This window comes from Takifugu flavidus, chromosome 8, assembly GCF_003711565.1.
Source record: "Takifugu flavidus isolate HTHZ2018 chromosome 8, ASM371156v2, whole genome shotgun sequence".
Taxonomy (NCBI): domain Eukaryota; kingdom Metazoa; phylum Chordata; class Actinopteri; order Tetraodontiformes; family Tetraodontidae; genus Takifugu; species Takifugu flavidus.
The window spans coordinates 9,268,581-9,292,167 of NC_079527.1; the positions used below are offsets into that span (position 1 = coordinate 9,268,581).

Here is a 23,587-nt window from a genome sequence, read left to right on the forward strand (position 1 = left end):
AATCATTTCCAATCATTTCTTATGTAACATTTTCACTTGCCTTTGCATTTTTGCTTTTTTTCAGTTGTGTTTACAACAAACTCGAAGGAAAAGATTTCACCTGTTTTTTTTCTCACAAGATCAGCAGCACATTCGTAAATGTGATGCCCCCCCCCCCATTTCTTTATTTATTCAGACTGGTGGAGAGGCATCGTTCTTATTTTTCATTATTACGACCGGAGGTTACTGCCATTTAAATGTGTTGGTAGAAATCCAGTGATGCACTGGTGTGTGAGAAGTGTTTTTGCTTATGCCCATGGGGTGTGCTGTTGTTGCTGAGTGCATATGAAACAAAGCCACTGCCCTCCCCTTCTTCTCTCCCTGCAGCTCATGACAACTCATCCATACGAGTTAGACAATCGAGCTGGCCTGCGGTCGTATTGGAAATTGTCTCTAAAATGAATTACTCGGCAAAGAATGGGACTGAGGGAGGGGCATAAATTGTAATTGAACTTCCCCCTCTTGCCCACTTTCCTCCCTCGTGCTGCAAGTTATTACATCTGCAGTGCAGAAAGCCATTTTCAGTCCACACAGGCACACATGTGCTGGCTAATGCCTACTCCAAACAAAATGTCCCCAACCCCCCGTGCATGCGCTCCAGCAGAAAGCTGTATTGACGCAGGAAGATTTCACAGATTGACTGCACATGCATGCCGCACAGAAACAAATACCCACTCAAACACTGTGTTTGTGTGGGTATTGGTCTCTGTTGCACTGCTCTATTTGGGGTGCCCTTTAACTGGCCTTGGTGTTTTTCCAGGGCCTAATAGGATGCAGGACACTTGTATAAACAAAAGTAGTGTTAGTATCGAGGGACCCCTGGTTACCCCATATACACACACGCAAATTCACACACCCTCAAGTACAGCTCAGCGCTGTTATTAATATCCAGCCTGCTGCTACTTGTTGACAGTTAAAGGCTGATTTATTATGGCTTCTGATAATAGCCCCACCTTGAATTTTTAATATAAATAACCCTTATTTGCCTATTTTTTGTGAATTTAACCAATACAAAGTTGTGAAAAAGGTTTTGATGTTATGTTGTGCTACCTTATCTCTCCCTTGGGTTGTCATCTGGCTTTTAAGGGCCGGGGCATGGAAGGTCTGGGGGTGAGTTAAGCGAGTCTCCAAGCTCTGCTCTGGCCAGACATCAACATTCTGTGGCTCCAACTATAGCACACAATAGCATCTATTTCTGTCCATGCACCAGGGTTATCACCCCCCACTTATGCTGTGCCACTCGCTGTAGCTCTGTTGCTCTCACCCACAAAAAAAAATCATGGCCGACAGAAACAGGTCCAGTGTGAAGAAGAAGGAGAAAGTAGACAGTAAAGCCAATGATGGAAAAGAAAGGGGAAAAGAGAAAAGTTTAAAAAAGACAGAGAAAGTGGTTAAAAATGCAGAGAAGACTTCTGAACAAGCCAAGATGGAAGGAGAGAAGAAAAATCAGGAAAATGGAGGAGCAACAGGAACAGAGGTGAATAAAAGTGAAGAGAAGGAAGATTTTCAGCCCATAGAGCTGCCACCATTTGAGATTGTCACTGGGTAGGTATACTTTATTTCATAAAAGATTTTAATAACTGGGGCACTTGTGCTTTGCTTTAAATGCATCCCAATATGTTGATGGCCAATCAGCACTTGTCCAGTCCTGCTGCAATTATGTTGTCTAAAGGATTTCAGTGATGGGAAATGTAAACCTGCAGCTTTTACTGACTCCCCAGTTGGAAAAACCAATAGTCACAAAAGTGAGAAGAGCTTCTGTATCACTATAGAACTGCTATGTGTGGTTTGTAAAGCTCTATTTGTGAATGGATAGATACATTGGTAAATATAAAGTGGGCGTGTGCCTTTTGGAGGATAGCCAGCGATAAGGGCGTGTCAAGGCTGTTAATCACAGATTTGCATGATGTTAACAGAAAAATAAACCTTATCTTTTGTATCAAGAGGCCCTTAATGCATCATCTAGGTGTTTCTGTCCCCATGTTTTTTTTTGCAATAAAACAATGACAACGGTGGGGAAGGGGGGGGGGGGGGGGGGGGGGGGGGGGGGTTCCACATGTAGAAGTACTTAATGTATAAATTATATTGAGGCCTGATCGCAGAAACTCTCATTTGCCAGGGAACAGATGAGCCCATTCTACTTCAAGTTTCAGTTCAGGAACGTTGAGTATTCATCAGGGAGGAACAAGACCCTGCTGTGCTTCAGAGTGGATTCGCCAGGAGGCAGCACCGAGCCACTCAAGGGTTACATGGAAGATGAACATGCCACAGCACATGCAGAGGAGGCCTTCTTTCAACAAGTAAGACACTTCTTCCACCAATCAGTCTGCATCTGCATTCATAATTAACAGTAATGTTATGTTATGTTGCTTTATGTGATATTGTTGTCTATTATCTTGAAAAGTATCCCCAAGAGCTTGGTGTCATTTCCAGGTGCTGCCTAATCCATCTCTGGAGTATGACATCACATGGTATGTATCATCCAGTCCGTGTATCTCTTGTGCCAACACGCTGGCAAAGATGCTCCAGCAACGCAAAAAAGTCCGCCTCTGTGTATTCTGCTCCCGGCTCTTTGAGTGGGACCAGCCAGAAGTAGTAGAGGCCATCCGGACCCTGGTGAGGGCCGGATGCAAACTAAGGATGATGAAGCCCTCTGACTTCCAGCATGTGTGGGAAACTTATGTGGAGAAGGAGGGCGAAAGCTTCACGCCATGGGAGGATTGTCAGGACAACTACAATTATTACAAGGAGATATTAGCTGATATCCTCAAGTAGAGGTGAGTAAAGAAAGTATCATACATCTGTGGATTGAAAACAAATAATAGACATGCAAAAATATAAATGATTTTAATGTAAAATTCTCTTTTAGGAAAAAGGAGACACCAGGGCTTTATTTTAAAGTTATGGTACATTCTTTTATTCCAGTAAATTACTAAGATTGCAAGTTTTGAGATGTCAAGTCTGTTTTGTTTTTAGGTATAAATAAGGAGCATTTTATTTAACCAGGTTTCTTCAGCATTCAGCATCTAATAATTGAAAAGTAATACAACTAAATATAATATCACATTGTCGTAACAAGTAACATACTATTTAGAGAGAACAAAAGTTTTTTTTTATTGAGTTTATCTATTGTCATGATCTTTTGTTTGGTTTGTTTCAGCCGCACATGACAGATTGGATCACACCAGCAAAAGAACCACAAACGGGCCCGCCTTTGACAATCCCACTGGTTAAATATGTTTCTTCTTTTGTTTCGTTTGTGCAGATCAGCGATGACTGAAGGTTTACAGCAATTTAAAATATATATATATATATATATATACTCTGACAATTTAATAGAGGCACTTTTCTGTGGCTTTGCACACTGGGTAAAAAATCTAATAGATCTAAAATGGCTGCCTTCAATATTAACTGCTGAACAATGTCCACATATTAAATAATCCTTCGTCTATATACTGACATCTGGTGGTGTTTTTTGAAAACTGAAGATATTTTTCCAGATGACTTTAAATGCATCCTACTGTATGTACAGTCTGTCAAAAAAAACAACTCAGACTATTCTCAGTGGTGTTGTGCAGTGCAGAAAGACCTGGTGGATGGTTGCTTCCTCTGGATCATCTTTTTTGGGTTTAAGCCTCAGGACAGCTGAGGCTTAAACATTGATCCGTATAGTGCACAAAACAGGGGTCTTGAGTTTCATATACCAGATGCTCAGCAGGGAGCACGGCACTGCCCCGGTGCACCTCTGCCTCAGTTTCATGTGGTGTGGATTCACTGACTCATTGCATGAAAGAAATCAGCCCACTGTTGTTGTTTTGCATCGCTTCGGAGCTCTCGGTTGTGGTAGCTTGGAAACACACAAGGGCAAATACAAATATTGCGGTTTAAATAAGGGGTTTAGCAAATTAAAGATTTTTGACTGTCGTATGCAAGTTTTATACCTGGCTCCTCCTGCACTGGTGGTAAAGGTGATTCACTGATAACTGTGCCGTTCTCACCCTCTTCTACACATAAAAAAAGAAACGCACAGTGATACATTTGTATCATCCTCTTCACTGATATGTGAGCAGTGTTACCAAAATCAAGTCCATGATGAAAACTATGTTGAATCACAGTAAACTTCTAATTCTACTAATATAATATTATTTTATTTTTGCCAAAATGAGTCAAATTGAAATGTAAAAGTACATTTAATTATCTGAGACAAAATGTCTACCGGTACATCTAATCCCCCAACATTCAACAGGCTTTTTAATATATTTTTTCTGATGTAGTGTGTGGTTGACAGCATAATCAGGATGTCCTTTTTTGTTCTATTCTTTTCTTTTTTTAAATTTTGCCAATAAAAAAAAATCCTGGACCAATCCATCACTTTTATATTACCTTTAGATAAGGAATTCAGTGCTGATTCTGTCACGTACTGAACCAGCAGAGGTGGACCATCTACAGGAAAAGGAACATGAAAGTGAGACTAGCAACGGCTAAAGGCAGAATGGAAAGGACACCAGATTAAAAATATCTCAGCAGTGGTAACCAAACCACAAAGCTTCATGGGTGTTCTCCACATACCATCTGAATCCTTTAACGCATCCATTCTGAGAAACAAGTCGGCCTCTTCGGGCTTGTAGTCCTCTTGAGCTTTGTGACAAGACAGAAAAGAGGTCATATAATTTGGTCATCTAGGGAGGGATGGTGGGGGGAAAAAATGCATCAATGTATAAAATTTTAATGAATATTGATAGGACACACTTTAGTAAAACACAGCTCATAAAATGAAGTTAAACCTTTTTTGCGGCACATTCTGAGGACAATACATCCGATGCAGATAATGCAGATGCCAAAAACGATGCAGCCAGCGATAGACAGAAGCAGCCTCCTCTTTAAAACTACAAGGTTGAAATAACAAAAGATTAAATAACAAAATAACCCGAGAGAAGCCTTGGAACCTCCAGAGCTCAGATATACTCACGGAGGTTCTTGGTCCAGAACTGGTCACTAATTCTTGAGTAAGAAAGTGTCCCATTCCTAATGCCCTGGCAGCTGTACTGACTCTGCTCAGGGTCGTCCTGGGGTGTGACTCTGTATGTGGGGGAAGGTGGATTCTCTAATTTCCGGCCATCTCTGTACCTGTGCATTTGAAATTTCAAGAAATCTTCTCAAGTACAAACAATACATAAATATAGTTGTAGCATATTATCTGATGATATTACCATGTGTAGTTCCACCTCTCCTGGCTATTCTGCAACCTACAGCTGAGCAGTAGGCTGTCCGTGGAGAAGACCTGTGACCACCCAGTCAAGAGGATTACTTCAGCCTTGGGACGCTCTGAAGTGACATGAAACAGTCACTGGCAGGCCCAAATAAAGACACACAAACAAGTCTTTGCCAACTTAAGCAACAATTTACCTTCAACAGTGAGATATATAGTTGGACTGGGGTCTGAGGAGAAGATGAGACTGGTTCCTCTTCTAGTTTGGCACTTATACAATCCAGTGTTTTTCACTGACATAGAGCTTAGGGTGAGATTGTTTCCAGGTACGGTGAGTGGACGATCATCTTTGAACCACAGAAACTCCCACCCAGTCGAAATGTTTATGTGACAGAGGAATGTAACAGAATCTTCAGTGTGCATGAGGGTGTGCTCAGGAGACTGGCTCAGTTGAACTCTGGGTTTTGTATCTGAGGGGTCACATTAGAGTTGAACATTAAAATGGCACAAACAACAATCTGTAGTGAGTGGCAGCAAAACATTGTGGAGTTCAGGAGATCACCAACAAATTGAACATTGGGCATGTTTTTGCACCTCAGCATGCAGCTTCCTGTCAGTACAACTGAATCATAGCTTTACTACGTTTCGACCACACCCTTGACTCTTTCTAGCGGAGGCTATTGATACCAAACCTGTGTCACAAGTTCAATTCCCATCAAACTCAAGAATCACAGTGTTCAAGATGAACATCAAGTGAATTGGATTAGTGGTGATGAGCAAAATGTCTGTTTTCCTCTGTGACAGCATCCAAATAAAGTTTTTTACAAATCATAGAAAACTATAGTTTACTGATTAAACCTCACCATAAACATCAAGCTGAATTCCAGAAGAGACGTTGCTGCTGACGGTCCTCTGCTTGTGTTTTCCTGAGCAGCTGTATCGTCCGCGGTGTGAGGCTGAAGCCGAATTGATGGAAAGTACTGTTGCATCTTTGTCAAAAGACACATCTTGACCAGCATGGACCTCCTGTCCATCTTTGTGCCAGGAGAACATCCAGTCTGAGCTGCCGTCCATCTCACAGCTCAGCCTCAAGCTCTCCGTGGGGAACACATGCAACCATTGTGTAATATTCTCCACTTTTGGAGAAGGAATTTCTTAAAAGAAACCATTATTTAGTTGTGTACATTACTCTAAAAGCTGCACGCAAGGCTTAATTGATTAATTGCTAACATATTAATCAGTTCATTTTGAAAAGAAATGGATGCTTAAGCACATCTTTTAATAATGAAGCAGGCAAAGGCTTGGTTCATTTTCTCTAAACAATACATATGACTCACCAGATATGAGCACCTGCCGTCTGTGGCTGTTTTTTGAATTATATTTGGTTTTGTTTCTTATGCCCTTGCACTCATATGTTCCACTGTCTGATACACTGGCATGTGGGATGTCTAAAACGTTGGTGTTCAAAGGGAGCTCCTTTCCATCCTTAAACCAGACATACTCCCAACCAGCCGAATCTTTAATTTCACATTTGAAGGACACGGGTTCTCCGATGTACACCTTCTCAACGTCTGGCTGTTGAGTCATCAAGGGTTGAGGCTTGTTCTCTAAACACAAACCAAAGTCAGAAGAGTTCAAGAAGTAGACTGATGCAGAGTTTGACCAGGTAGTTGATGGAATCAGCAGGGAAGAACCTGCTGAACACCAAACCTCATGAACTGACCTTCAACTTTAATGTTTACCGTCCGACTTTTATCAGTATAGAATGGGTGATCGGTGCCTCTTTTGGCTTGACATTCATACGATCCTTGATCCGAACTGTCTCTGGGGCTGATTGAGAGCCTTTTGTCAGTGTGAGGGAGTGAGTTCATATCTTTGAGCCATATGTACTCCCATCCATCGGAATTATTGATGTGGCAGCTGAAGACCACAGACTCCCCTGGAAAAATCACTTTGTAATCTGGATCTTGTGTCAATGTCACTTTTGGCATCTCATCTGAGGGTCAGAAAATCTGAATGTGTTATAAATCCTCCAGTGCAGCATTTAACTGTGCACTTTAAAAAAAACAAAAAAAAACTATCAATGCATTCTGTGATAGATTCAAGCTATTTCAACCTGATGCTTAAAAACTCACCATAAACTTCAAGGTTGAATCCAGAACTAGAACCGGTGCTGACAGACCTGTTGATCAGGTGTCCTGTGCATTTATACTCTCCTCTGGATGTAGCTGCAGCAGAGCTGATGAAAAGAGTGGCTTTGTTGCTGTCAAAAGACACACCGAGACCAGTGTGGACCTCCTGCCCATCTTTGTACCACGTGTAGGTCCAGTCTGCGCTGTCATTCATGTGGCAACTCATCTGCACTCTTTCCCCAGGGAACACATCCTGCCATGGCACCAAGTTTCTCAGTGATGGAACAGGAATGTCTGCAGCAAAAGACACATTAGCAGAGATTATTATAGCACACAGGACTAAAGGACACCCAAGTTGTTCAAATAATATACGCTTATTAAATATCTGAATATCAATTAAATTAGTCTAATCATCACAAGAATAGGTTTACTTACTTTTACAGTTAGTTCACTTTGCCCCAATAACAATAAAAAGAAAAATAGTTTCATTACAAAAATATCATCACCGCTAGTCCAATAAATACAGACCTCAATCTCGGGAGCAAAAAATATACACTGACTCACAGAGGTAAAGGAAGCAGGAACCAGATGAAAGACTGAGCTCAAAATGAATAAATTCACACTTAAAGTTAAAGTTAAAAAGGGTTTTGCCCATTTTCATTTTCTCTAGCTTTTATGTTCATTTGTCTTTTGCTTTCAAGAGAAACACCAACGTCAACCCCTTCTTCCTGCATTATGCTGCACCACAACAGCCTGTTTGAACAGATTGTTCATTTAACTTCCGCAAGGTGAGGAAGAACTGCTACTTCAGGGAAAATCGAGAAGTTGTTGCACCCTTCTATGAACAGACGTCAAAAGGCTTGTCTGTGCCTGACACTAAAGAACATTTAGGTCTGCTCCAATTCATCAGTCACAGCTTTATATACATAAATGATCAGAAATCTTATCACAGTAAAAAAAAAAGTCACATATATAAGTATGCTTTTTGTTTTTTAATGCTTACTGGCAACATCCTGTTTTATTTCTCCACTCATCTCAGTTGATGTCATGCTGCCTCTGCTGGCAAGGCACGAGTATCGCCCTGCTGCAGAAGGTTGCAGGTCCATGCTGTAGGTTTTGTCTGTTTCGTTGAGAGCCATTCCATCTTTATGCCACTGATATTGCCAGCCGGTTGCCACGCCGACATTGCAAGTGAAATTCACTGTTTCTCCAACATACATGGGGTTTAAGTCAGAGTCCTTCTTCAGCGTTGCTTTTGGCACATTCTCTAAATGTAAGAAAAAGTGAACATTGTCACACTGAGAAACTCTGGAACACAAATAAAAGACAACAACCTCCTCCTGACTTGTTTCTTTGATAAACACACTCTACTCACCATAAACCGTAACACTGATCGTGTTACTGAATTCAGATTTTGTGGTCTCAAGCTGAATTTGACAGGTGTAGCCTCCCTCATGAACTCGTTCCACTGAAGTGATGTTCAGATATGATTCCTCCGAATAGATGTCTGTGTCTTCCTGCAGCTCCTTTTTGTCCTTGTACCAGGTGAAGGTCACGTCAGGGATCTCAGTGTCAACCTCGCAAAGAAACTCCATTATCTCATTTTCAAATGCATCAGCCCAACCCTGGGTCACTTTCAGGACAGGTTTGGGTAGATCTGGAAAATATACGAGCAGAAGAGATGTAAGAAGCCTGGAAATTTCAGATGATTTGACATCAGCACCACTTATAAAGGATGTTTGACCTCCCACAGCCCTGCAGAGTTAGTGTGTCACTCTACACTATGTTGTTTTGTTTTTTTAATTGATTTGATATTGAACAGTGTTCTGACATTCAGAAAATCTGTTACAGACAAGATCAATGATAACAATTCAACCACCGGATCTTGTTAACACCTCATATAACAACCCTAGTTTCAAGTGACATTTGGAGACAGGACAACATTTGAGCACTTTAATTGGCTAATAATTAATCAAAAGTCAATTTAAATGCACTGGGGAAAGGCCGACCTGACATTTAAGTGATTCCATATGTGAGATATAACAGCACCACACTGCTGAGCTGCCATGTGTCAGTTTCACGTCTTAAAAGCCTTTTTGGCTTTTGTTTTAACTGCGGCTCACAGTCCAGCCCCATTACTCATACTCTCACCATGAGCTGTGAATGACAGAAGCCCATTTCCTGGAAAATTTCAAATTAAATAAGCTCTAATATCATCCTCCATATATTATTAGCTTTAGTATGAATATGGCGGGACTATACAATATGTCCTGAACTGTTACACTGTTACGCTTACACTGTTAGTAAATCATTGTTTGAAGCTATAATGTTTAGATAATTAACCTGAGGAGGAACTAACTCACGATAACAAAGTACTTCCTTTTCCCATGTGAAATTTCCTTACTTTGTAAATTCTGATTTGTTTGCAATAAGAGTCCAAACTTTATTCATAATTTAAAAAAAAAAAAATAGAACACTGTCTGTTTTGAAAGCAATATAGTGTCATGGAACTGCTGAATTCTTACCATTTTGAGCATCTGTAGTTGCAAAAACAGCAGTAAGATCTAGCAAAATCAAAATTTAAATGTCAGTGGAGTCGGTTAGTGGAAAATTCTCCTCATAAAAATCACAAACATGTGTTAACTTACAGAAGACACCGAAGACCTCACGAAGCCACATTTTTCATTGAGCTGCACATCAAGGAGCTGTGCAGCAAGTGGTATGTCTGCTGAGAAGTGAAGTTTCCTCAGAGGATGGGTGTGTGTGGTGGCCGCATTACCTTTTGCTGTGTGCGCGTGTTGAAGCAGCAGCAGGAAATGGGTTGGTCAACCACTGTGACATATTTCCGCTCTCACCATAAATTAGTAAAACTAAGTCTTGCTGCAGAGCAATGGTTTAAGGAACTGAAATGCCTACCAGTTTGGTTTTTTTTAAACAGCATGTTACCAATGCCAATGTTATACACCCATTTCACTTCATGATAAAATCCTTGCAAAAAAAAAAAAAAACCACAAAAAGTGTTATTTACAATTTTGCCATCATATAATTCCACTAAATTTCCTGCTCAGGTTTGACAACATCCCAGTGAAGCAAGTTAAATCGAATCCATCCCCCCCTTCCCCCATAAAAAAAACAAATTTTACAAATACAGTCACATAAGTGCACAATCTATAGTGATGACAACCTTAAAAGTGCTGAAGCCATGTCTGTCAGTCTAGATCATGTGTCCTCGGTTATTGTCGGTCAGGATGTTGTTTTTGTGCTCTTTGGTCAGTGACAATAAGTCGTCGCCAGATGTCAGTATAACACAACCTTAGCGTGCAGGACGGTTACGCGTCTCTCTCCTTTTTTTAATCTATGGCTGCAGATAGTTTAATTTGGGCTTAAAGTGGGATTTAATGTTATGTACTAAGATGTAATACTATGTGCAAAGCAAGCATTTTATTCTCTCCATCTCCCCCCATCTCGTCCTTCTCTGCCCATCCAGCCATCAGCAGGAGGGCCCTCCCTTATGTGCCTGGTCCTGCTCAAGGTTTCTTCCTGTTAAAGGGGAGTTTTTCCTTGCCACTGTTGCTTGTTGGGGGTCAGGCCCTGGGATTCTATAAAGCACCTTAAGACATTTTTGATTGTAACAGGCTGAATAAATTGACTTGGTTTTGATTTGATCATATTTGAGGTGTTGGACACACTCCTTGATTATTGAGTCTGTGCATTGTTAAGAAATGCATGTTAAAAAAAATAAACCCAGTAGAATACAGGTTTTTATTACACAGCCTAAGTTGGAGAAGTCTCATCCTTAAAGATTCTCTGTTTGAGTCATACAGACGGAATACAGCAATATACTGTGACAAACATAGTAAATATGTCCTTACAAACATGCAGGCAACTAAAATTACAAACATATGAGCAAACTAGCTCAGGTGGTTGAGTTGTCCTTCCATACTGGGAGGAATGAGTCAATTATAATGTGCTGGTGTAGAGAAGAGGATGTGGAGATGATGGACTTCTGCCATTCGTGCCATTTTTCATTATGTACACACTGTAGCACAACCTTCTTTGGCTTTTTTCGCACTCCTGGTCAAATATTCTGGACACTATGAGAGAGGAAAAGGGGGGAAAAATCAGATTTGCTGGTATTCTGTCATTCAGTTTGAGCAAGATTGAGCAAGAAGCAAAATATAGGTATATTAGGTATGTTTCACTTCTGTATGAGATTACATAATAGTCATTAACTTTCTAATAAATATCCACAAAAGGGTGTAGCTATGGTATCTTTTTTACATTTATTTTAAAAGGGCAGATTTAGTTAAAATTCGTGTGTGTGTGTGTGTGTGTGTGTGTGTGTGTGTGTGTGTGTGTGTGGTGTGTGTGTGTGTGTGTGTGTGTGTGTGTGTGTGTGTGTGTGAGACAGATCCCCATCATTTGGTTCCGTTTCTGCCTTGGTAGCCCATTCTCCTGTCTTCTTATGGCACTCCTCACGGCCTGTTGACTCATGGTAATGTGAAGAGTTTGGCTGCGTGTCAGATCATCTGGAGTCTTTTTTAGAAGCTGCGGACTGCCGTACTGACATCACCTCCACACAGAGGCGCTCCCTTCCTAATCCACCTCGATTTTTCACCTTGGGGCACCCTTCCAAGTAGGACTTTGCCTCACATACACACTCCAGGCGCGATCACGTCATCTTTGGGTGGCACACTTTACGCTCCACAAGAAAAAATGCACGACTGGTCCCCCGAGCACGTGCGGACAACTGTGAATTCAGGGGTGAATTCGCTCAAACGCAAGGAGGAAGCGTTCATTTGTAATCAGCCCAGCCTCATTACAGGCGGTTCAGGCAGGTATGTGACCCCATTTGTAGCATGAGCACGTGTGTGCTGCCAGCGAACGCCCCCTTTGAGTGCAAAACAGCAACATCGAGTTTATCTGTGTCATGTAGCGTCTTTCTGTTCTTGCTGATACACACATCAATAGTTTGTTCTCCATAGGACACAGTTTCAATATGGTTTGACAGAAAAATGACCTTTATTACATAATTATTTGATTGCTCACATAGTTCACAAGGCTCAGCAAGCTTAGAAAGCTTGAGAGTTTTACAGCGCCATAAAAAGAAGCACCGGTGGGGCCTGTTTATAGAAAAAGCATTATCACTTGTCCTTCGTCTCTTCAGCGACCTTGAAGAATCTTGTTTCGACCTTTGTCAACACATCCTCGCTCAAAAACTTTCCACTGCGCTGCTTTTTCTCTGTCCTTTCTCTCTTCTTGATCCCCCTCCTATCACATCCGTCTTTTGTCAGCTGTTGGAGTGACACACTCCTAAAATTACCCACATGTCCAAGCAATCTTTAAAAAAAAGAGGCTGCATAAACACGGCATTTTTCATTCAGTTTCAGTTATGAATATTTGCTGCGTTAGCAAAATAAACAATGAACCATGTACAAAGGAGCTGACATGTTAAAAGCATTCAAGGAGGAAGTATGTATGTCACACATAAAGCTTCTCACATAGCTCACATTTATTTACCTACCTTTCATGACATTTATTTACTTTCCCCTCTCTTTGTCAGCATCTGGAACAATAATCTCTGTTGGAAGAGAAATATGAATCAAAATATGCCTTTTGAACCTGTGCATAAATCTAAAAAAAGGGAAGAAAATTGGTTTCCTAAATATGTAACCCAAGAGCTTTTGCCTGTATTTGCCAAGATACCTACGTTTGACCTCCAGCTTGCAGGAGACGGCGGCTTCTCCCTGGGCGTTCTTGGCTCTGCAGGTGTAAACGCCACCATCGAAGCTGCAAGGTTTACGGATCTCCAGTGAGCAAATGCCCTGATTGGAGATCTGCCGAAACTTGGGGTCGTCTCCAATGATCATCTGATTCTTCAACCACTCGATTTTAGGCTGAGAAGAGAAAAGGCATTTATACATGTAGGTCCTGTCAACTTGTGCAATCTGCGATGCTTCCTTTGTTTGTTTTTTTAAATATCATGTTTTTTTTTGCATCATAACACGGGCTGGTGTGTGATTGGCAGACATACTCTTTAGAAAAGTGCTCGATGAAAGTTGGGCGGTGATGTAACTGAAATCTTTTCCTGACCTGAGGTATGTGCTGCTTTGGGTTTCGGTGACGTTCTCTCTGCACGGATTTCTTCTCCGACTGTCTGCTTCATGCAAGGTGACCCTGGATATTGAATTTCACCTCAGCTGATGACTTTCTGAACAGCACGTATTAGCCAATCCTTACTAATGTGTGCAATCTGCGCTGCTTCCTATGACAAGTTTTCAAAATAGAAAACTCTATTTAAGGCAGTTAGGGAGCTGTCATCTCCAAAGTGAAAACTATATGAGCATGTCAGCCATTAACGGTTATTTAGTTATATCGATGGCGCCTAACCAAATGAAGAGAGACACGGCGGCTCATGATCCAATGATCACTGTCAGTAATCACACTGTGCCCAAACTGCTGACAAACTTAATTGCAAATGTACGGTAATCAGCGTAAAGTTTTTTCGCAATGTAGGGAATAGGACTTTCGATCCGTGCAGGAGATTTTGGGTAACAGTGACATCTCGCGGCAGCATGACCTTAAAGCAGCTATTTAAGGTTGCGATTTGCGGTCTTTGTGCACAATAGATGTCTGCAAAAATAAACATTTTGGGTTGAACAAAGACCATGGCGCTAAACCTGCAAATTAAAATGCTTCGTTAGCGTTTCTAAATGGGGCTTTGACAGGTTGGGTTTTGTTGTGTGTGAGGACACAAATGTGTGCAGGGAGAGTGATGCTTTTTTTTTTTTTTTATCTCAAATACAGGGATTTTAATTACACAACTATCCTAAACTGAGACTTGGAATATTTCTGCAGGAATACCAAATGTGAAAAGGCAAATTAAACTCACAGACAATGATGTGAGAAAATCTGAAGCACTCAGTCGGACTATCTTTGTGCATCCCTGTCTCTGGACTTCACACACACTGATAACTAATGTACTCTGGATGGGTGGTAAAAATAGGACCCTCGCTGATACAGCAACATCTGTACTCACCATGACAGGACAGGACAGGACAGGAGCCTATCCTCCTTATCAGTGTCCCCTCTTGACCATTACAACTTATCTGTTCTGTCTCTCTTCCCTCTCAGCTCCTCATGTGCATGTATGCAGCTCTTTATCACACACTGGGGCAAGTTAACACGCCACACACACACCTCTGCTGGAGATCCTTAATAAAGGCACGGTACAACACAAGTGTTAAAATATAATTGGGCCAAAAGAAACACAGGCCGAGAAGGCAGAGTGTGAGCTTTGGTCACCGTAACCTGTGAGAAACAACGATCTGTGAGCGCAGATGTCGATGGACTCGTCTACTTCAGCAGTTTTATAATTGCGTGTGAAATATTGAGACATCCAGAGCATGTGGATCCCTTCCAGAATGTCGGGGGGGATTTAGTTGCTCTCTTTCGACAGATGATCAGCGGATATGTTTTTACACAGCTGAATGCTAATCCAAAGGGATGGGCAAACGACTCTTTTAGACACAGTTAACGTTCATAAATGTATGTCGTTTAAAGAGGCAAAGGTACGAATTGGAAACCGGATAGTTGTCGCATTGGAAGCTGTTACCTTATTGTAGATGGAGCCCTCAAGCTGTCAACATCCAACACCCTGTTTCACTGTAAAGTTCAACCACCGACGTCTATCACCACCAAGCCCTGCTGCTTTTGACTTCAAGATTTTGATCATCAAAGTCTGGAGACAAGCTCCACAAGGGATTCAGTTCAGACTGATAATCATCATACCTGCCGCAGCTTTTTCTGGGGGTAGGAGCAACAACAGTTTTAACCACTGAAAGTAATCGCAAACTACATTTATATGTTTTGTCTGTCGCTAAACCCATATTTTTTGTTTGAAATATGGGCAGTGGCATTCTCAGACGGTGTAGCTGCTAACGTCCTTGGTGAGGAAAAAAAAAAGCCAAGGCCAAACAGGACGTATCATCAACTGCAATCAACCTTGCAAGCCACCAAAGCTTCCTGCGTAAGCCAGACAACTGTAAAGATATGTTTAACCAGCGCAGCAGCCCTCCAAGAACAGTGAGAGACATTCTGAAACTTCAATCAGACATTCCAGCGTAAGCCCTGCCCTCATTCTACAGCAGATCTTTATAGCAGTGATATTAATACCTCACTGGGCTCGGTATAAAACACACAAATGCAATTACGTATTGAGGCTCCCCAATTAAGATGAAACTGATAATAACTGTAATTGCAGCTTTGCCACCCTTCCAACAGAAGCAAACCAGATCCAGGTGCAAAAAAGAGATAATAAGATTTACCAGGCAAAAGTCTGTCTGACCTTTGGGGATCCGCGAACTGAGCACAGCAGCTTGGTGGTGTATCCAACTGTGGCGGCACGGTCACTCAATGGGGTGGTGAACTTGGGTGCCTCAGAGAAGTCGTGCTCGGGGTACTCCGGGGGCTTGTAGACAATACCTGTAGGCGCATTGAGCAACACAGCGACACATTTAAACTGAAGCACCTGAAGTGAAGTGCAGAAATTTGATGCTGCTGATTCTGCAAGAAGAAATACTCACATTTCTGACTACATCTCATAGTTATGCTAACATTTAACTGAGCATATCTAAGTCATTGGATGACACTAATTGCAACTTAATATCGACTTTGATGAAGCTAAATATGATCTTACCTGGCTCATACAGCAGCACAACCCCAGAAATGTCAAATGGACAAACTATCAGTGGTTGTTCTCCATAAATAGCAGCCTCAGGTCCCCCAAGGCTGGCATTAGTTAAGCAATATAAAGCGCTAAATCCAGATGACTTCCTCTGGAAAAGCTTTCGCCAATACGGTCAATGCTGATTGTTTGCGGTTGAGGGGTTCCCAAACAAAACCAACAGTTCTGACTGAGTTAAAAATGCGTGCTGTTGAAATTGATCAACCACTTAATTCAGAAAGGTACCGACGACACCTCAACAGCACTTGTACAATATAAATGCTTACACATGTGAAGGGCACCGTCTGCTCTGCCAGCTCTATTAGTGTTATCAGAGCCTCTTGAACTTTTAGTAGCAGTTGAGCTCTGGCCAAGACGGCCACCTACACACATGCTGGAGTCTCAAGAACCTCATTAATCACCAGGTACAGATGGGCCTTGCTGACGCTGAGCCACCACACTCTTCCTCTGCTCAAGAAAATGACGAGAGATGGTATTTGAAGGAGGTCACCTGTCTTCTGGATGGTGGCCACTTCCTTGGTGACAGCACTGGTTTCGCTGGTGCCCACTTTGTTCTGAGAGAAGACTCTGAAGCTGTACGAGTTGCCCATGATGAGGTCTGAGATGGTGGCATTGAGCCTGTGGTAGTTCTCCAGCACAGTGAACCACTCCTGCAGGGGGAGACACAACAGACAGACTCCAGTGAGCAGTTTGGACTTCCGGAACGTCAAAAAGATCTACTATTTCAAGAAACTGCAAAAGCAGAACCCATGCTAGAATTATTTGTTATGTTTGTTTATAGTTATTTGATGGTCATAAAACTGGATGAAACACCACGATTGACATGTGAGCTCAGCTAGCGACTGGGAGGGCAACTGTACAGGCAGACATCAGACACCACCATGCTGCTAAAGCATCTGGCCCCGAATGATGTCACTAGCTTTGGGTTACAGCACCAGGTTTGGAATTGAATATGTGGCATACCTCGGTCTTTCTGTCAGCCTTCTGGATGGTGTATCCTGTGATTTCTGTGTTACCATTGTCCTTAGGTGGGGTCCATTCCAGGGCTGCGTTGAAGCCCCAAACATCGACCAGCTTCATGCTGGCAGGAGGACCAGGCAGCTCTAAGCAGACAAATATTCTACATTCAAGCTAAATTCAAATCAGAAGGCAACTTCAGTCCAAACATGGACCGGATTTTTGTGCTGCAACGCTCTCACACACTATAAGAGGTAGCAGCTGACAACACGTTCAAACATGGTGGTGGCCAAAGGTGCCATCGTCAGAGGTGTGATATATGCTGACAAGTGCATTGGATTTCTTGCACCGTGAGTCACGGGTCTCAGTCACAGGGTCTACAATAAGTCATCATGTCCTTCTTTTACATGCTTGACTGAGAGTAAACAAAGACAGTTGGGTCTCACCCACTATCTGAAGAGTGATGGTGGCTTTGTCTTCTAAGCTGTCCACTTTCACAGTCATCTCATAAACACCCGAGTCGTCCCTCTGAGAGCTGCGGATAAACAAGATGCTGTCCTTGTCGCTGTTCCGAATGTTTACCCTCTTTTTGTCTATGGGCTGACCGTCTTTGAGCCAGGACACCACAGGCTTTGGCTTCCCCTGGTGTATGGAAAAAGTTAATGTTATCTTCCAATGTCTCCAAATCTGATACACAATTTGTGGTCTTAGATGGTGAGCATGTGTGTGTGTGTGTGTGTGTGTGTGTGTGTGTGTGTGTGTGTGTGTGTGTGTGTGTGTGTGTGTTGGCTTACAAGAAAAGGGATGACAAGGTTGATTTGTGCTCCAACCTGCTTAACAAAACGGGTTCTGAGGGCACGGGGCATTCGGATCTTGGGACGGTCTGGAAACACAATAAAAGAGGTCAAGGTATCTTACCTTCTGCCACATGAATCCTCCTGTGTATGCAACAGATATTTCACACCTAAATATATTTCTTGACAAAACAATTTAAAACCGCTGGCTGTGTGCTCCAGAGCCAGATCGGATTTCCAGGACAGAGTGGTCTAAACAGACCAACCACCACTGGAAAAGCTGACAAAGGGAACATGATTACAAGAGCTAAAATAAGCATCCAAATGTATTGAGTACAAATGGCACTGTCCAGCCAGGTTTTTTAAGATATAAAGTATAACATATGACCATGAACTCATTTGTATTGCAAATTTCCTTTTTCACAATGTGACAGCTGTTCCGTTATTGATATCAATAATAAACACTATGTCTTTTCAAGGGTTGACAAAAACCAATACAAGAATACATAAAATGAAGACATCATCATATTCACTGTAAAAAAAAAGTGTTTCCAGGAAGATGTGAAGGAAAAATTCCACAGGTCAACCTTATCTGTGCAAAGAAATACAAGCCAGCTAAAGAAAGCTAAAGAAGGACAAGACAGGGTACAGTAACTGGGTAGAGAGGGGCAAATGAGGGGGACCCTGCAATCAGAAGCTCTCAAAATAGTTCTGGAGACACTTTGGATGAACCCCAACACGTGTTTCCTCGTGTCCTGTGCAACGAAGCAGCAGGAAATATGTCATCACCCTCAGCTGCTTTAAAAACATTAAGTCCTGCAGATGCATCAGCTGTCAAAACTGTCAGAGGCTCCGCGGAGTTGCCTCATCAATAACACTATGTTCCTCTTTAAAATGCTGTTGCGGAAGCACAACATTAAAAAAGTTTACACTGTAACGCCCTTATAGGGGTCATTATTGGCACTTTGATAAAAATGAATAACATTGAAATAACATTGCCCCACCCAGCCCTAGTTGGAGCCATGACTAATGAAATATGGCTGAAATAGCGCTGCAGTTGTGCATTTGTGACTTTACCACTATGCTGAATGGATGCTTTCAGAACAGGTGGCAAGTATCAAACGCGGTTTTACTGCACTGACAAATACAAGTACCTCAGCCACCTCCCTTCTCCCCAATTCTCTCAAAACACATTCTCCCCTCCCCCTCTCTCCCCCCCATATAATCCAGATTGTTGTCTCGTTCGTCCCACTGTCCTCATCCTAACATTTGTCACTGTGACGCTGCTGAGATCCGGCCCCTGGAACCATCATTCCCCACGAGGATCAGATCTGCCTCCAGATTTGGCTCAGACTCTAATCCTTGCTAATCAGCACACTTCCCAGCAATGCCCTGAAGCGATGCGGGCATTACAGAAACCAGCAACCCACAAGTGTTCCTGCAAACAATCCGTAATCTGCCTTTGTCTCTGGATAAAGTGCCTACGTGGGGGGCTTTCAGCGTGTTTAGGGACAGTATGTCTTCATCAGAAGCTCGTATTTGTTGATGAGCGTCTGGTCACGGTGGAAAGCAACTGACTCGCAGCTGATTTTACCCCCAACAAGTCACCCAGAATCCATTAATTAGGCTCATATTACATTCCTGTCAGTTGACAAGCAACTCCGGTTGCACAACTGCATTTCTCCATTGAAGCTTCCTGTGATGGTAGCACCGATTCAGACTGTGTAGAGAACATAATTGCATTATCGGTGCTGTCCCGCTGAAAGGAAAAGTGTGCAAAATGTGTGGGCATGATGTCAGAGGGAGGGTTGAAGCTCTCAATGCAATAACACTTCTAACCCTGCGCAGAGATGAGATTTGGTGCATCAGTTAGGTGCATTTTGGGACATGCACGCGTGCAGGAATAACCCAGAATATCCTGCTGTATGAAGACAGTTACTGAGCGAGCATAGTTTTATGTCATTTGCATCCCAACCAGATTTAAGCCAACTCATGAAAACTGAAACCAATAGTGAGTTCATCTCAGTATCCTGGAAAAACCTCTGCTGGTTTGGAAATGTTCAATGCTTGGATTGCTGCTAACAGGATCACATCTTTGGCACCACCAAGGCCAACATTGAATTCCAAACCACACAAGTCTTAACATCCAACTGTAATAATGGCTGCAAGAAGCAATTTTTTTCCTTTTAATGTTGAATAGAAGACTACAATATTTTGCACATCGACTGCTTTGAAAATGTAATAACAGGAACTAATTTTATGCTATAAATATGGTAACAGATGCACTGTAACAGGCATAACCTCATTAGGTGATATCTGTGACACACATCAGCTCAATAACCGCCACTATGCAGCCTGCTAAAGGGAGCAGGTGATGGTGAGATGACAGTGACAGCGATGAAGTCAGACCTCAGTTTTTTTTAGCATAAACTTTTAAGGTAAAGTCAGCAGGACGCCGAAGGGCCACAAACAACAAACCTGTGTGAACAAAAGACTCCTGGAGTAAACTTTTGAGCTCAGTTTTTGTGTGTCGATCCTGTAGTCAAGGCTGAGTTGGCGTACAAGTGCAAGATTGATGTGCAACTATTGAAAGGGCTTGTCAGCACCTGTGTGATTTATGTGTATATGTTGTGCAGTTCATTTGAGTCACAGGCAGTTAATACCCCCATGACCCCCCACCCACCCACCCCCCCTTCCTTCCTGGTTGCAACTTGAGTATTTTAAGGATAGGTCATCACTTACAACTAATAGAGGAGCTGCTGATAAAGAGGTCAGAGGCAGACATTTAAAAGCTGTTTCACGCCAGAGACAACACCTCACGGGAAGGCTGATTTTAGAGTTCCCTGCTGCTGTTGTGTGCAACTCCAACTTGTTGAGAAATAACCGGCTTGAACATGTTGAGAGTCATCTGGTCGAGAGGAGCTGTTTAGGCGGCTACTCACCAACAACTTCTCGGATCGGCACGGGCTCTGAGAGTGTACAGGGCTCACTGCGGCCACCAGGGTTTACAGCCACCACGCGTACGTGCAGCAGGTCCCCGGCTGTCAGATTCTTGATGCAGTAGCGGTTACCTGGGGTCAGCTCCTCGTTAGCAGCAATCCAGTCTGTTGCTGGTGAAACAAACAGCAGCTGTGGTGTGAAAAAGTCTGTTTAGCACCCACTATACCAAAGAATTAGCTAACTTAATGAAGTTATTATGTTTCAATATACTTCTCTCTTCCCTACAAAGTGGAGTCAAACGTCACTTGTTAAGTGGTTTATTGCCTGTCGACACACATTTACCAACAAGCCTGCACTAAAGAGTCCTCTTTGGCCACCATAATGAAATCTCAGAAGCCATGCTGTCATCTAAGCAAACGGGCAAGGCTAAAAGTGGTCTCAGGAGATACAGTGACATGCTGCCTGCCGTATACGGCCCGAGCGCAGCCATGAATCTATCTGCCCCCCTGTCACTGTTGTGGGGACAGGTGCAACTACACATGCACACGCACACAGTAACACAACTTACTCCCATCCTTGCAGTACTCGATGATGTATCCGTCCAGGCCGGAGTCTCCGATGGTCTCTGGTGTCTTCCACTTAATGGTGAGGCTGGACTCGTTCACATCGTCGACAGAGACGTTCTGGGGAGCGCTGGTGGGGACTGAAGGAGGTTGTGATGAGGGTTGGTGAGAGAGAAGCAGCTGTGGGATGATTCTGCGTAGATTCTAAAGTGTCATCTAAAATATAAATGTCCGACAGACATTTCTGTATTTCAGTGGGTAATTGATGAATTTACCTGCGGGAGGAGGAGGTGTGGGGGCCTTTGGTGGCTCCTCAGCTGGAGCAGCTTCTGCTGGAGCAGCTAGCATCAAACAAATAAGCTGTTAATAAAAGAAATTATAACACAAGTAATAAAGACATCATAAAGACTAATATCCAAGTCATTTTGAAAAGGCGATCTAGAACTACAGACATGATGGATTCCCTTGTTTTCTCTGCAGTGTGTTTGGAACAATGTTGTGCGGTGGTTTACCGTCTGCTGGAGCATCTCCAGCTGGAGCAGCAGCACCTTCTTCTGCAGCAGGCGTCACCTCTAGGATAAATGCCAGTGGGAAAGGCCATTAGTGAGTCAAGTGGGGTGACGATCAAACACTCACATGATAATCTGTTCAAATTGATCCCTCACAATTTTGGAACTTAAGCACCTAATGGTGAGAGATACATTATTATCGCGTAGCAGTTGAGGAGCACGGGCTCGTCCAATCGGGTCTCACTTGACCGAAAGTCCCTACAGCCATCAATTTAAGTTAATCTTATATGTTGTTCATATGCCAGAGTGGAAATATAACTAAGTGAGGAATCGGAAAGGGTTTTAAAGAAAAGATGCAGTGTGTTGCTGGCAAGACAATACAATAAGCATAGATAATGAATAAGGTAGCCCATATTCAAGACTATGAAAATGTTATTTCATCATAATTTCAACAAAAAACTAAAAAAGTTTGTAAATTTGTTTTATTTCCAACAGCAACGTTAAATTCAGCAGTATAACTGAGGGTCACACCGATTTGATGGCTAACTTCTCTAAATAAGCCTCACTTATCGAGCAGGTTCCCACCTGGAGCGCTTCCCTCAGCAGCCGGAGCCTCCTCTGCAGCTGCAGCGGGGGCTGCATCTCCCCCAGGAGCCGGACATGCGTCGCTGACCTGCGGCTCGGCTGGAGCAGCTTCGGCGGGGGCGGCCTCTGCAGGTGGAGCCTCAACAGGAGCGGGTTCGGGCTCCGGGGCGGGCTCAGGCGCCTTTTTGACAGCCTTCTTGACAGGGGACTTCTTGATGGGAGCAGGTTTGCTTGGCATGGTGCTGACAGTCGGCCTGTCCTCCAGGTTGAAGCAGACAAGCTGGCTTCGGTCATATATATAGCGTGAGGTTGGGTGGGCTGGTGGACAACTCCACCCATTCCATCACTTGCAAACGCCTCCCCATCCAATCACATGCTTAATTCAATAATAAATGTTTTAAACCCTCCTTTAGCCATCTAAACTTTTCTTTGGTGCGTCATGAAAACGCTTTAAATTTCCCATCTTAATAGATAATTAAGGATAAATGTAAAAATGTATATCTTTTTAAAAAAAGAAGCAATATAATCTACAAAAATTTGATATATTTAAACAGTTTTTTTTTAAAGTCAATACTTATAATACCTAAATTTAGATTTTTATTTTCTTAACGTGATTTGAGCTCTGACTAGGAAGAAGATAGTCCCTTTCTTTGCCCCAAAGAGTATAAACTGTAACAATAAATAAAAACAACACAACTACAGTGACACAATTACCACCTATGAGCCCCACACCCAGACTATATCCTCAGCAAAGTGTGTCTACAGTATAAAGTTTTATAAAATATGAGCTCATATATTTATAAAAGTTTACTGAATTGAAAAATATTTGTTAGGTCTCTGTTGTTAAATCATTTGAAATGTTTTAACGTGCTATATTACCCCCCCCCCCCCCCAGGTCCCTGTATTCTTAGCAAATATAAACGGTCAATTGAGGGCCAACTATTAACTCCAAGTCCACATTTATAGCTGTGTGTGTGCAGGTCCACCAGCCTCAGTTTCCATTAAAAAAAGGTGTCAAAGTTGTCCCCTTTTGTAGTCTTGGTGCTAAGCGTATGACTGTCTGGCCGAGTGCCACACTTCATGTCACCATGCAGAGAAATAAACTCATGGAGC

General features: G+C 42.5%; 3 protein-coding genes across 11 annotated transcripts; 1 reads left to right on the plus strand and 2 right to left on the minus strand.

Annotated features, from left to right (window-relative positions):
• The first annotated feature begins 1,243 nt into the window (after positions 1 to 1,243).
• On the plus strand, positions 1,244 to 4,407 carry apobec2b (apolipoprotein B mRNA editing enzyme, catalytic polypeptide-like 2b). 3 transcript variants are annotated; one of them, XM_057041932.1, is made up of 4 exons: positions 1,244 to 1,584; positions 2,159 to 2,339; positions 2,473 to 2,816; positions 2,909 to 4,407. In XM_057041932.1, the coding sequence occupies exons 1-3, from the start codon at positions 1,319 to 1,321 to the stop codon at positions 2,812 to 2,814; spliced, it is 789 nt and encodes a 262-aa protein (XP_056897912.1). In that variant the 5' UTR covers positions 1,244 to 1,318; the 3' UTR covers positions 2,815 to 2,816; positions 2,909 to 4,407. The 3 variants fall into 3 exon arrangements, with proteins under 3 accessions (XP_056897912.1, XP_056897911.1, XP_056897913.1); XM_057041931.1 differs by having other exon boundaries at positions 3,200 to 4,407; XM_057041933.1 differs by having other exon boundaries at positions 3,213 to 4,407.
• On the minus strand, positions 2,929 to 10,284 carry LOC130530586 (hemicentin-1). Of its 2 annotated transcripts, XM_057041889.1 has the most exons (16): positions 10,029 to 10,283; positions 9,906 to 9,944; positions 8,756 to 9,037; positions 8,384 to 8,647; positions 7,384 to 7,674; positions 6,972 to 7,244; positions 6,586 to 6,855; positions 6,112 to 6,402; positions 5,446 to 5,718; positions 5,250 to 5,364; positions 5,009 to 5,166; positions 4,824 to 4,925; positions 4,609 to 4,677; positions 4,423 to 4,482; positions 3,981 to 4,043; positions 2,929 to 3,886 (listed from the first exon to the last, which is right to left on the minus strand). In XM_057041889.1, the coding sequence occupies exons 1-16, from the start codon at positions 10,057 to 10,059 to the stop codon at positions 3,819 to 3,821; spliced, it is 2,649 nt and encodes an 882-aa protein (XP_056897869.1). In that variant the 5' UTR covers positions 10,060 to 10,283; the 3' UTR covers positions 2,929 to 3,818. The 2 variants fall into 2 exon arrangements, with proteins under 2 accessions (XP_056897869.1, XP_056897870.1); XM_057041890.1 differs by lacking the exon at positions 6,972 to 7,244 and having other exon boundaries at positions 10,029 to 10,284.
• Positions 10,285 to 11,128: 844 nt separating this feature from the next.
• Positions 11,129 to 22,908, minus strand: mybpha (myosin binding protein Ha). 6 transcript variants are annotated; one of them, XM_057041898.1, is made up of 13 exons: positions 22,475 to 22,903; positions 21,893 to 21,952; positions 21,656 to 21,721; positions 21,386 to 21,520; positions 20,820 to 20,987; positions 17,878 to 17,966; positions 17,530 to 17,725; positions 17,090 to 17,229; positions 16,617 to 16,776; positions 15,728 to 15,864; positions 13,091 to 13,277; positions 12,905 to 12,961; positions 11,129 to 11,474 (listed from the first exon to the last, which is right to left on the minus strand). In XM_057041898.1, exons 1-12 carry the CDS (start codon positions 22,710 to 22,712, stop codon positions 12,921 to 12,923), a joined length of 1,617 nt encoding a protein of 538 aa, XP_056897878.1. In that variant the 5' UTR covers positions 22,713 to 22,903; the 3' UTR covers positions 11,129 to 11,474; positions 12,905 to 12,920. The 6 variants fall into 6 exon arrangements, 5 of the variants coding, with proteins under 5 accessions (XP_056897878.1, XP_056897879.1, XP_056897877.1 ...); XM_057041899.1 differs by lacking the exon at positions 11,129 to 11,474 and adding an exon at positions 12,381 to 12,674; XM_057041897.1 differs by lacking the exon at positions 11,129 to 11,474 and adding an exon at positions 12,381 to 12,690 and having other exon boundaries at positions 12,925 to 12,961; positions 22,475 to 22,900.
• Between the last annotated feature and the right edge of the window lie 679 nt (positions 22,909 to 23,587).